This window comes from Heloderma suspectum, chromosome 6, assembly GCF_057233095.1.
Source record: "Heloderma suspectum isolate Gila_16-S chromosome 6, 16-S_ref, whole genome shotgun sequence".
Lineage (NCBI taxonomy): Eukaryota > Metazoa > Chordata > Lepidosauria > Squamata > Helodermatidae > Heloderma > Heloderma suspectum.
Window position 1 is genome coordinate 86,545,126 of NC_139463.1, and position 13,794 is coordinate 86,558,919.

Here is a 13,794-nt window from a genome sequence, read left to right on the forward strand (position 1 = left end):
GAAGAGGGAAGGGTTAACCTTCCCCAGTCCTGATCATTTCCCCCAGGGTTGCCTGTTATAAAATGCAGCTATAATCACTTAACATAACATGTAGTTTGACCTTAGGGTGGTTCACACATTCATGGCACATTCAGAATCATCAATGTATATATGTGGCTAGAATTCATCGCTGCAGCTGCAATATTTTGCCCTTGATAATAACAGTCTCTTCTCTCTTCTTCTCTTGCTTAATCACCTCTTTCTGGTGAGATGTTTAATGGATAGGAAGGCTCAAAAGGAGAGGGGGCCTTCCTAAAATACGCAGTCTCCAGACTGGTAAGAGCTGGGTGCTAATGGAACTGGGTACCATAAGATGTGATGTCGGCCATTAGCACTGATGGACTAGACTAATTCATGGAGAAATTAGCCAGCTATTTACTAAGGCTGCTTCCAGGCACTTAAGATGGAACTGCAGCGGCTGGGCTCGCACACTCACATTTTTATGAGAGTGGGCTGCTATTAGGGCCCAGGTTCAGCACTGCAGTGGGCCTTGTAGTTTATAGCTAGAATTTGATCCGAAGTTGTCTGGAAGTTTCTGGCCCTATTCAGCCTGTGGAATGTCTGTATCTGTGTGAGTTTATCTCTGCCAGCATTCTCAGAGCCGAGCTGAGGGGGAGTCACCCTGCTACCCATCCAGCTGCTGGTTGGCCTTGGCAAGGAGGGAAGCTGGAAGCTCTCTCTGAGAATCTGATAGAAGTGGGGTGGGGTTTGCTGAAGGGTCAGGCCAGGTTGAAGTGTCAATGCTGGAGGACCAAACGGTGACGCCTTGTTTGGACAGAGGTCTTGCTGAATAGGCCCAGACCCTGCAAGGCCCTGTCCAAACAGGGCCCTCGCTGGTCTGATCAAATTCTAGCTATAGGAGCCTTGCTTCTGATCACATCCCACAGCAATGTTCCAGGAGGCATTCCTTAACTGACCAGCAATGGTTTTCATTGGCACTCTGTTTTTAAAAAGCATAATTTTAATATGGTGTTTTAATCTTTTTACCCTTTTACTATTTTACGTTTTATGTTCACCGCTCCAAAATCTGTTTTAGATATGGGGCGGTATACAAATATTGTTTGTAAGTAAGTAAGTAAGTAAGTAAGTAAGTAAGTAAGTAAATATTCTAGATATAAACTACAAGGCCCACTGCAGTGCTGCAGCTAGGCCCTGACAGGTGCCCATATGACATTGTCATCAATTCGCCCTCTCCCCAGGTTTTCCCAGTGCTGCTTCCATCATTTTTCTTGTTGCAGAAAGCCCAACTTTATTGGGAACAGAATAATAACTTATTCTCCGCAGATGTAGATGCCGCACACTTTCATCTGTTTTTAAAAGGTAAGGTTATGGCATGGGCAGTGAGCTGTCAGGTGGATTAACCTATCATACCTCGGCACACATTTGGCATAGTGTTTTGTGGTGGGCACTGGTTTATTTTTTTTTTTATAATAATAAAATCTGGATCCAGAATGCTGCTGCCAGACTGCTGAATGGGGGCGGTTACTGGGAGCGTATGACTCCCTTGTTAAAACAGCTTCACTTGCAACCTGTCTGTTTCTTGGCACAATTCAAATTGCTGGTTATGACCTATAAAGCCTATACAACTTGGGACCTGGCTACATAAAAAACCTGCTTGGGTTTTAAGATTTTTGGGAAGGCCGTCAGTCTTGCTGCTATCGGAGGCATGTTTGGTGGGAGACACAAGAGAGGGCCTTCTCAGTGGCTGCTCCTAGGCTCTAGAGCTACTTGCTAAGCGGGGCTAGGTTGGCTCCCCCTTTTTTGGCCTTCTGCAGGCAGGCAAAGAGGTTTTTATCCAGGCCAGCCTTAGGCCTGTAAATTGGTATGTTGCTGAAGGGGGTTTTCATAGAATAGTAGGGTTGGAAGGGGCCTACAAGGCCATTGAGTCCAACCCCCATTTTCATTGGCTGGGTGCCGAGTTTCTTTTATTGGGGGTTTGAATGTGTTTTAATGGATCAATTTTAATGTTATGTTTTAATTGAGATTTATTTTAATATGTATTTTATTATTGTTAGCTATCTTGAGTGCCATCTGATATAAATTCAATAATAATAATTTATTTATATATTTACTACATTTCTATACCACCCAATAGCTGAAGATCTCTGGGCAGTTCACAAAAATTATCACAAAAAATAATGAATGAATAAATAATAGTGAAATACACTTAGTGAAATACCATTTTACTAGTGAAATGAAACAGTTATAGCACTATATACCTTCATAATGTAAGTAAATATCCATCCATCCATCTATAAATAAAGGATGGGGGGAAACCCTTTCCTGTCACTACCATTTTAGCAAGGAGGTTAATGGCAGTAATCATAAAGGTTTTTTTAAATAATATTTTTTTAAAAGCAGCATTATATTGTTATACAGGGATACTGCTATACCAAAAAATGAAATAAAATAAACCTTTCCAGTTGCCACCATGTTATACATAGGCTTAAAAAAAAGTGGACCAAATACCTAAATAATTATCTATTTGAAGGTGGCTTCTATATGCCAGCTCTTCAAATACTGAAAGTGTTGTAATGGCCTCAATCCATTGCATTATAGGAAGTGGCTCTCCCACACTGGAGGCGTTCAAGACGAGGCTGGACAGCCATCTGTCAGGGATGCTCTGACTCGGATTCCTGCATTGAGCAGGGGGTTGGACTCGATGGCCTTGTAGGCACCTTCCAACACTACTATTCTATGATTCTATGAGCATTTATCCTTCCAATGTTGTACTATCAGTCTTTTAGCTGCCAAAACGGTGTGGAGAATCCATTTACGCTGATTTCCATGAAGCAGGTAAAGAATGTAAAAGAGCACGTACATCACTGTATATTGAACGCTGTTCCAGTATAAAATTTCCCATATTGTACCCACTGGCCCAAAAACATTGGAGATCCCTGATTTAAGTTATTTTTGTGGTCATTTTAATATTTAAAAAAGGCACTCAGGCAAATGTTGAAGTGCTACTTAAAAGCCTGATTAAAAATAAACTGGGGATGAAAAGGGTAGTGAACGTATGCTGAGCTGTGATAAGATTCAACTGCCAGAAATGTGACTGCCCATGTCAAAACCCCATCTGTTAAAAAAACCCAGAAGAGTAACTTTATGGGGACTGGTGTGGACGGAACGTAGCAGGATAGACACACAGAGAAAGCACAATATCTCTGATGGTTTGGAAAGTCAGCTGCCATTCCGCTTGTAGCTTACAGCTAGTGTTAGGACCCATCCTATTGGAAGCACCCTAAATGGTGCCTCCATATTCAGAGGTGGCACACTTTTGGGGATGAGATGCTGGGGACAAACAAGAAGGCTGCAGCTTTGTGAATGTGAGCCTCCCAGAAGCATTTGGCTGATCACTGCTGGAAACAGAATGCTGGGCCTTTGGTCCGAACCAGCAAGGCAATTCCTATATTTTAAGAGCCATGAATTGGTTCTGGAAGCTTACAGGGAACCAGTGCAATTGTTGCACTGCTGATTTTTTATATCTTCCCACTCCAGTTCCCATTAGCAGGTGGGTTATTCCAATATGTTGCTTCTTTAATTTTTTGCAATGGCAAACTCCAAAGAATGAATAGCAGTCCTTGGTCCTTTGGATTACTTATGGAAGCATGGATGTCAGTTCCTTCATCCACCTGCCAGACAACCCTAGCCCCAATTATGCTTTCTCCCAATTTACCTGGGTGAGACGATAAGCCAAGGGTATAGAACCTGCAGCCCACGGGCTGGACCCCAATCCAGCCTGCAGAGCCTCTTGGGGTTTTCCCCAGGGGTAGGGTGTGGGCTTCAGGATTGGAGATAACAGTGGGGATTGCTCAGCTGGGACGCACCAACACCATAACTCCTGACTCCAAAGGATGCAGGGTAGTGGGACTTACCCGTGCTGGGAGAACAGCTGCTATTCCCAGTGTGGGCCAAGTCTAGTTGCTCCACATCCCCAGCAGCAAAAAGCAGGGGATGCAGGGCGGCAGGATGCACCCATGCTAGGAACAGCGGCCACTTTTCTCAGCACTGGCCAAGTCCAGACTCTCCACATCCCCTCACCCCAGCTGTTCAGTCTGAGAAAGGGACACCCTGCACCTCACAAAGCTATATGGCCCATGCCGCTCTTCCCACCACAAGCTATGTCCAGCCGTCCCACATCCCTGAGATCAGAGATAACAGCAGGGACGCTGGGCGACCTGACTCAACCCATGCTGGAACGAGCAGCTGCTCTTCTTAACATGGGCCTGGTAGCTTTGCAGGGCACATGGTGTCCAGGGAATGCCTGGGAGCCATGCAAAGCCAGGGACTCTGCCAGGGCCAGCCGAATCCATTTCTCCATGCTAGAAGGAGGTACGGAACTTCGTGCTTCTTCCAGTATGGAGAAATGAAGAAGAAAACCCCTGATGTCCCATTGGGGAGGAATCTGGCACCCCAACCTAAAACTGTTCTGCCTGCCTGCATTATGCCATTGGGTTTATAGATTCTTGGGCTTCCCTACTCCACTGGCCACCTTCCAGTTACCTGGCACAGAGATTAATTTCAGTGGTAAAATGACACAATTCACAGTTCATTCTCTCCTGGGCGATGACTATACAATACTGTTTGACTTGTCTATTACTTCTGCAAATTGTTCCTAGATCCCCTTTATACAGAACAGTCCTTCTGAAGTATGTTACCTGAAGATGCAGTGCAAACTGCATGGGGACCTAAGACCATAATAGGCATCTCCTCTTCTACACGCAGTGCTGTGAAGGAAGATACAAAGAAGGGATTTAGCTTCACTGCGATTTTTCCATTGCCTTGGAAGGCTTTATTTATCCAAGAGCCCTACTTGTTGTCACTAACTGGCTTTCTGATCCAGGACATGTTGATGGAATTCCTTACAGTTATGTTGAATGCTTGAAGCTAATAGATATATGACTGCATCCCATCTCTGGCTAGCCCCTTGAATTTCTGGTTCATTGGCCTGGGGTAGGTCTTGGCAACCATTCTACAGCTGATTTGCAATAGATCAGCCCAGTCATGGGATATGGAACTTCCGGGAAATTTAAAATAACTTTTCTAGATCTCACACCAAACAGATCGCTGGAAGCTGAATGGGTGGGACATGCCCACAGTCTGGAAAACAGAAGGGGTTGAATGAAGCACTCAGTCAACAGGGATGGGAATTCAGGGGGCACAAATCCCACGTGCCTCTCTACCACATCTTTCTCCACCTGATGCATCAATCTCCTACACCATCCATTAATATTTCCCTGCAAATCAACACCACATGCTGCCCACTTCCAATGAAAAAACAACAACCCTCATCTATCACAACAAACGAAATCACAACCCAGCCCAACCCAATCCAATAAATATCCAGATTTATATTATTTCAAATATAACTTTACAGTATTCAGGGTTAGAACCTCAAACGGCTGCACTGCTTCCATTACCTGATTGGCCAAAAGCAACTGCGCGTTTCATTCGCTTTGCAGAGGGTTTTTTTTTCTTTGTGCCAAAGCAGTCTAGAGTAAGGGGAAAATACAGACAGCGTTATGAGTGGGTATCGCCCCTGGCACCCACGACAACAGCAGTTTTCTCCCTCCCTCCCTCCCTCCCTCCCTCCCTTCTCTTTTAACATAATTTTTGTGTTCTGCCATACCTCCACTGAGCTCAGAGTGGAACAGACCCCCAAGCATCTGACCTTGTGAACACCCATTTCCCTCATACTAAGAAAGGTCACAATCCTAGGCCTGATGAGACAGAAAAAAAGTCCTATCACTGCCAGCATTCCCCAGCCAGGACTTTTTTTTCTGTCTAAACAGGCCTAGGATTGTGATCTTACTTAAGTGTGAGTTGTAGAAGCTTTTCCACTACATAAGTGGAGCTATGCTACAAGGGAATGGCTGAAATACACTAAGAGTAGGGATGCCAGAGGAATCTGTCCAAGGGGTGAAGCTCACCGAGCTTTCATCAGCTCGGCCTCCTCGGATTTCAGCTCGTTTACCTGCAAGCTGGCCTGACTCAATCTGCATTGAGTCAGGCCAGCTTGAGGATTTTCCGAGCTTTTTTTTGTACACAGAAATTTGCACAAATTGTACCTGCGATTTGTACACATTTCTATTTACGAATAAAATGCTGAAAAAAGTTCCCGGATTTTGGGAAAAACACAGCTCAGCTCGCAAAGGCAATCTGAGCTAAGCCAGCAGCGAGAATCCATCGGGCCCCAAAAGAGCTGGATTTGCAAACGACAGACATCCCTAACAAGGAGAAAGAGTGCCATTTTCCCTGTTCTAAAAAGTAGCCCATTTTCCCCTTTCTAAAAAAACTGGGAAAGTGCTCTGAAAAAACAGAAGCAAAACTGGAGGATCACATCATCATCTAATGAGCCTGTAAACAATCGTGAGTAAAGGAATCACAAGTGCACAATAAATGCCTTGTGTAGAAAAGCTCTAAAGCTCCCCAGAAAAGCGCCATCCTATAGCTACCTGCCCTGTCCCTATGATGGCTAAGGAGTATGGCTCTCCAATCCTAGGGCTCAACTCCTTAAAGGAAATCAGGGTTACTTGCAAGGGAAACTGCCAACTCCTTCCCAATGCCTCCCTTACGTTTTTGAGCATACATGAATGCATATCTTGGTTTGACCAGGGTATATAGTGCCATTCTGACTCTGTCTCTCTCTCAGAGGCTGGGTTCACTCATAAGGATAAACAATGGCTTAGTGTTACTTGTTCAAGTCTCGAGCTCGTAAGCCCCCTCTTCTCCTCTCCTACTTTGGTGCAGCTGTGAGGAGATCAAAAGGCCTCCATTTCCAATTAACTGCAGTTTAGTATTATGTCAAAAGCCTAAACTGTGGTTAATCTTAACTATGTTCTATTGAAACAAACCAGCTTCATAACCCATGGCTTGAAGTTGGCTTATTTCAGTAAACCATAGTTAAGACCAACCTCAATTTGTCTGGATTTGGACATATCGCTAACTTGCAATTAAAAATAGATGCGAAAGCTTCTGATCTCTTCATGGCCATACCAGGGGAGGAGAGGGGAATGGGGAGCTGACAAGGTCAAGGCTCAATCATGTAATAGAAAACCACAGTTTAGTATTACATCTGAAAGCAGCCAATCAGTTTGAACAGGTAGATGTCAGGCCATGTGCTCTACACCCTAGCAGGTAGACAAGGACAGCAGGGCATCTTCTATTTTCCATAGGCTTCTCCAAATCAGTGGGGAAGGGGAGAAGGAGAAATAGGCACAAATGTATGCACTAATTAATTAGCATCATGGAGACAACTCATTTGGGAGGTGATCAATGCAGGTGTGGGAGACAGAAGTGGGTCTGTACTTTAGCCCAAGTCTCTTACTCTATGCATTGATTGTACTTGTGCATAAGTGCCAATCAGCAAACAGAGATCAAGGGTCAGGGCCAGTGGATATAATCAGCCTGCTTACCCCCTATAAGAATTGATTATCCTCAGATTAGTTATCTGTATTGGTCTCTTGAATATTCAGATAAAATTCCATACAGTACTGCATTTTGTTGCCAGCTGGGCCCAGAGAGTTTCTCTGGGAAGCTCACAAGTAGAGAGAATGGTGATGCTTTCCACAAGAATCGAGAGGTATACTGCTTCTTTCTATGGAAGTTCTATTTTGGTTAACAACATGGGTAATATCCATTGACAGAGCTGGTCTCCATGAATTTATCTAATCCTCTTGACAACACTGAGCCAGGAGGTCTTCAGCCCCGAAATGGAGCCACCTACGCCCAGTGTGGACGTTTCACGGCATGATGTGAGGCCAGAGCACATCTTATGTCTATCAGCCCCACGGAGGCTCACACAGCTTCTAATGTAGTGACAGCAATTTCCTATACCGATTGCCCAGAATGACATGAACCAGTGCCCATTCCTCTGCCAGTCATGGCGGTCGCATTGACACACTTCATGCAATGCAGGATACATCCACATAATAAGATGTTCCACACAGTTCTTATGGTGTGGGAAGACTTGCCACATGGAAGCTGCTCACACCAGCCTCCATGTGGTCGGGTTAGTTAGCATGAAATGTAGATGCCGTTTCCATGGCGGTCAATATAGCCCTGTCGAGACAGCTGGCATTTTCTTCTTTGTTGTGTTCAGCTCAGCTGAGGAAAGCCAAAAATACGAAGCACTTTGCTTTCTAGGAGAATTTGTCCAGCTCTAATTGTCCAAGAAGGTCCTCTCTGTTCGGTTCACAAGTTCCTCAGTGATCTGGACCGTCACCTCATACATCTCCTTCTACTCACATGCAAGTGGGACTTCTCGGTGGATAAGGGGCCCTTGAAGTGGCTTGCCCAAAGCCGTGTTCACCCCCACGTAGGCCGTCTGTGAACACACCACCCCAGAGCTCAGGCTCGTCTCCAGCGCCAGGCGCTGCTTCTCCTCTTCCTTCTCCCCGGCCTCCTCCAGTTCCTGCAACAGGGCCTGAGCTGCCAGCAGGTGAACGGGGAGCCTGGAGAAAAGAGGGGACTATTTGCAAATGTGATCAGCGTGAAACCTCTGGTCCTTGTCTCAGGCACCAAAGAGAGTGTTAGCACCCCCAAATACAGAAATTCAGGAGCTTGTCACCAGCCCAGGCCCAGGGGAGACCTCTTCAGTAGAAGAGGATTTCAATCCCGCAGCACCAATCTCTGCACAGAAGTCCTGTTGCACGGATGGCTCGCCTGACATCTCAAAGACCCTCTTTGACCTCAGCCCTATTGTGGTTTCTGTGTCTCTTCCCTTGTCCCACAGCTCTCTAGAGCACTGGCTGCAACGGACCAGGTAAGATGCCCACAGTAGTCATTGGAGCACCTGCCTGACTGCCAGAAGACCCTTTCGCCCAGGGTTTACTCAGGAGGAAGGAGCGACTCCTGAGGAGGAAGAAGCGACTCCTGAGGAAGGAGCGACTCCTGAGGAGGAAGGAGCAACTCCTGAGGAGCTACCTTGTTCAAGCCGCAGCCTTTACTGTGTTTTAGCTGTCTTGTCTTCGCTAATATTTAATGTGCAAGTTTATTAGTGAGTTTGCTTTGGCAGGGGAAGAAAAACCTCTAATCTTGCCTGGAAGTGTCCCATCATTTTGCTAATGTGAGCAAAGCCCCGCTCTGTCAACACTGAATTCAAGGCAAGATATATCCATGCATCAGTTCCTAGAAAAATTCTCCAAGGTAAAGCAAAGTTTTGATCGCCATCTCAAAGCAATATTTAGTGCGCACAGACTGGATTGCCAGAGGGCAGCTTCTGCACATTACTAACTTAGAGGAGTCAGTGTAAGTGTGGTTGTCATCCTGAGCCCTTTCCTTAGGGGTAGGCAACCTGGTGCCCTCAAACGTTTTGGATTACATCTCCTATAAGCCCCAGCCAGCATAGCCAATGGTCAGGGATTATGGGAGTTGTAGTCTAACACATCTGGAGGGCACCAGGTTGTCTCCCCATGCCTTAGATTGTCCTACAGCAATTGTGCTTAAATCTACATCTGGTGCATGACTTCTGAGATTAAATGAATGTATTATACAGAAACTTGCTTAGCATGTACATGAATATAGTTAGAAACATTAGGCTTTTGCAGGTTTTCCCAGTTTAGGAGTGATAAGAGATGCAGCTAATAGTGGCATGAAACGTTGCTGGCAAACCTCTTAGGACACTGCTCTCAAAGGAAAAGTTCTAGCCTTCAGGCTCACTCTCTAAAGCTCTACAAATACAGGCAGGAAACATACTGCACGCATTGCAACACAACCCTTTCCTCACAGTCCTGACAAAAACTGCCCCTGGGAGGGAATTTGCCATTGGTGCCAATGGGAGCTCCCTTCCTGGAGGGACTGTGGCATAGAAGGAAAGGGTTAACCATTTCCTGCATTCCTGATCCTGATCTGAGGTGTCCGTAGCCACTGTTTCAAAGCAAACAAACATATCTGTGAAATGCAAGCGCAGAGTTCACATTAGGTTGACCCTTACTTCTCACTTCCCCACCAACCACATGGATTAATACTAATTACATTATATCATCACTGATACAGAGGGCATAATCCAATGGGGCGCTTACACCTCCCTGGATTCTCTTATGCCCTGCCAATTCGCATTCACAAGTGATGCCCACCGCTTGTGCAACGAAGATTTAGCAAGCCAACTGGAAACAACCAAAAATGCTTGCTTCTGGAATGGGGCAGGTTAGCGGAGGTCGCATAAGGGAACTCTGCTGACGTGTCCCAATCAAGAAATGAGCGTTTCTGCTCATTTCAGGGCTTCCTTTGGAAAGCGCTAAATCTCTTCTGCACAAGCGGTGGGTCCTGCTCATACAGTGGAACTGGCGGGACCCACCGTTTGCGCCACAGAACCGGCAGGGTCATAAGCACCCCGCTGGATTCCACCTGGATTCTTAATTGTGGTATTTTAATCTTGATTTTAATTATGATGGATATGATATTGTTAACATATAATATAATGCTTGATAGTTTATTCATGTAATGTATGGATTGAGAGGTTGCAACAGCCTCTGGCTATATGCAATAAAATTGTGTTTCCTACTCCCCACTCCTGACCAGCCACACTCAGCATTTCCACACATGTCACATTTCTAGCCCAAACTCCATGGTGGAGACTGGCTGCTGGGTTGTCCCACCTGTCACTTTCCTGAGCTTGAAGTGGGAACTTCATCGTCTCTGTGAAAGTCTGGTCTTGGAAGACGTACTGAAGAATGGCAGCCCCCTCTGTGGTGCCTGGAGACTGCAGGAGAATACAAGGTGTCATAACAGAGAGAGGAGGAGGAGGAGGAAAAAGTCCCTTTAAGGAGGAATAGATTGTGGGATTATAAACTCCAGTGAACCAAGATCTCAAGTGTACAACTTGCTCACTTAAGACTGGCAGAATTTGAAATGAGGTTAGGGTTTACTCGCCTGATGCTGCCCACAGATCTGGGCATAGATGAGGCAGCGCTGCCCCTCGAAGATGACCTGCGGGCCTGACCCCACAAGCACGGCCTCGAGACCGGAGGGCAAGTCCCAGCGGAGAGAGATCATCGTCAATGCTGGCTGCAAGGCCTTCTTCAAAGACTGCAGTGCCTGCGGGAAGATGACAATCTTACAATGGGGGTGCTAATGGACCCAACGGCACATTTGCAAAATAAAGAACTCAACCTGCAGCTTGAAAAAAACACAGTAAGCTTCTAGTTTTTATGGATTTTGCATGCAGCTGTGTGGGCAGCGTGTGCAAGGAAGCCAGAAACATGGCTGAATAAGATGTCCTCTCTATTTCCCCCTTCTATTGTACATGGATTGCAAGCCCTCTGAGAAGAGAGACTAGCTCTATAAAACACTTGGCATTCAGAGGACAATAAATAAGGAATGGCAGAGGTCAAGGAAAGTGAGTATTCTGATAGAAAACATAAATAATGTTTTGGGTGTTGCAGACTGTGTAAGGCTTCAATAGGCAGACCACGGAAACAATGGGAAAGGGGCACACTTCTTTAAAACATGGCCTCCATGCTCTGACAGAAGATCAAGCAAAAAAGAAAAGAGGAATAGTTCTGATGGATTTTGCATGAAGCTGTGTGGGCAGTGAGTGCAAGGAAGCCAGAAGTGTGGCTGAATAAGACGTCCTCTCTATTTCCCCCATCTAGTGTACATGGGTTGCAAGCTCTCTGAGGAGACAGAGCGAACTTGGTTATCCATCCATCCATCCATCCATCCATTCATCCATCCATCCATCATCAGTTATCTACTACCTTGGCATGAAAATAAGTGTTGAATTGCTATAGAAATGGCAGATATTAAGAAAATTGATTACTCTTATGGAGAAGAAAAATGTAAGTAACACTCTGGGTGTTCCAAGCTGCACAAGACTTAAAACAGGTAGCCCATGGAAACCACAGAAGACTGAGCCAAAAGCACTAATCCAAGAGTACACTTCTTTAAGGCCCGGCTTTCATACTCTGAGGAAAAATCGAGATAAAAAAAACAAAAAAGGAACAACCCCTTGCTTATTCACATTGCATGCAGGCCTTTCTAATTAATCCAGTTTGATTTTTTTTGGCAAGGAGGAACAGGGGATCTCCCAGTCCAATTGCATTTTCAGGGGAGGACCAAAATTTAGTGCACGACCTACAACTCAGGTGAAAGTGGGGGAGTGCAGAGGACTGGAAGGGGGAGGCAGAGCTCCCGAGAGCTCACCTTGGCCTGCATGCGCTCCTGGCCCGTGATGAATTCAGCGCTGCCGCCAGCTGCCTGAGCGATGCCTTTGATGAGGGCCGTGGAGGCCCCTTCGCCAATGCCGAAGGAGAAGCACCTGTTGGGAGTCGGGGGGGGGGAGTCAAAGAAGGAGCCCCAGCCAGGGTGTAGAGAGCATTTGATCTCCCAGTCCCAGTTCTTACCTGTGGGAGCCGCTGTGACGGCAGACTTCAGCGATGACCTCATCTGTGTTTTCCACCTCTCCGTCGGTAAACACAAACAGCTGAGGAGAGAGATGTGGGATCAAAGCCTGCTCTATTTATTTTATTATTTATTTGTATTTATTGCATTTCTATACCGCCCCATAGCCGAAGCTCTCTGGGTCGTTTACAGAAGTTAAAACATTACATACAATCTAAAAAGTTTAAAAGCCATTTTCAAAAAAGCACATAAAAGCATACAGACAATATACACAACCAACGTATAACTAAAAACAACATTGAACTATCAGTGATAGCTAAAGACACATCCAGGACCGATTAAAACTCATCATGTGCTGCCAAATGCCTGGGAAAAGCGACAGGTCTTAACCTGGCACTGAAAAGATAATAATGTGGCACCAGGTGTACCTCATCAGGGAGCTTGTTCCACAGATCGGGGGCCACCACTGAGAAGGCCCTCTCCCTCGTTACTGCCTTCCAAGCTCCCTTTGGAGGAGGCACTCGGAGGAGGACCTTAGATGCTGAACCTAGTGTATGGGTAGGTTCATTTTGGGAGAGGCGTGCCGTCAGGTATTGCAGTCCCAAAGCCTGCTCTGGCCTTGTGATGACCCACCAGCACAGAGTTCACTACCTGAAATTGGGGTACCTCCTTGGAGATAGTCAATCATTTGCCACCAGATACAGGAGCACCCAGTGCTCTTCAACATTTTTATTAATGACTTGGATGAGGAGGTGCAGGGAATGCCAGGGGAGTTTGGCAGGGGAGGTCAAGGGGGAGGCCCCTAACATTTTTTATTTTTTTTAACTAACTTTTTTCCATTTATTTGTCTTGTAACACACACTTTCACACCAGTGGGACTCTGCTTTTAACCTCTACTGAGTAGAGGAGCAGGCACAGGCTAGTCTAGAACAATCACAAAGCTAGACACAAAAAGGGAAAAGAGGCTATGTATGGAAGGACACGACTCTCCAGTGGTGGTGACCTGCAAGGTGTGTGCAATGTTTGTTTTCTTGCCTGAGAACAACATGGCCTACACCTGCAACAAGTGCAAGTTGATCACACTGCTGGAAGACAAAGTAAGAGGACTGGAGCGGTGACTGTCGACCCTCCGGGGAATAAGAGAACACGAAGAGTTCTTGGACAGAATGGGGGAACTACAGCAGCAAAGTGAAGACCAGAAGCTTGAAGAGCAACAGCAAGATGAGGCAGTGGGAAATGCTGAGGTGAAGAAAAATGGAATAGAGGATACTCCTTGGAAAAGGGTGACAGTTAGGAGCAGAAGAACTAGACGCCACTCTGCACCAGTGGAAGCAGTGGAGCTGTGGAACCGATTCCAGGTACTTGTGGATGAGACTGGAGGACAGCCTGCAGAGGAAGAATCACGGGGGAACC

General features: G+C 45.9%; 1 protein-coding gene across 3 annotated transcripts in view; it reads right to left on the reverse strand.

The window, feature by feature from the left end:
• The window catches only part of LOC146341703 (von Willebrand factor A domain-containing protein 5A-like), a 37,507-nt gene that overhangs the window by 10,546 nt on the left and 13,167 nt on the right, over positions 1 to 13,794 (reverse strand). For all 3 annotated transcript variants that reach the window (XR_014783870.1, XR_014783871.1, XM_084805186.1), the window contains exons 10-16: positions 12,384 to 12,463; positions 12,184 to 12,298; positions 10,912 to 11,076; positions 10,638 to 10,741; positions 8,287 to 8,492; positions 5,460 to 5,531; positions 4,698 to 4,766 (exon numbers count right to left, since the gene is read on the reverse strand). Coding sequence is in view for 1 of the 3 variants with exons in the window: in XM_084805186.1 (XP_084661312.1) it covers positions 4,698 to 4,766; positions 5,460 to 5,531; positions 8,287 to 8,492; positions 10,638 to 10,741; positions 10,912 to 11,076; positions 12,184 to 12,298; positions 12,384 to 12,463 (811 nt within the window). In the remaining 2 variants the exon portion in view is untranslated. The remainder of the gene's footprint in view (positions 1 to 4,697; positions 4,767 to 5,459; positions 5,532 to 8,286; positions 8,493 to 10,637; positions 10,742 to 10,911; positions 11,077 to 12,183; positions 12,299 to 12,383; positions 12,464 to 13,794) is intronic.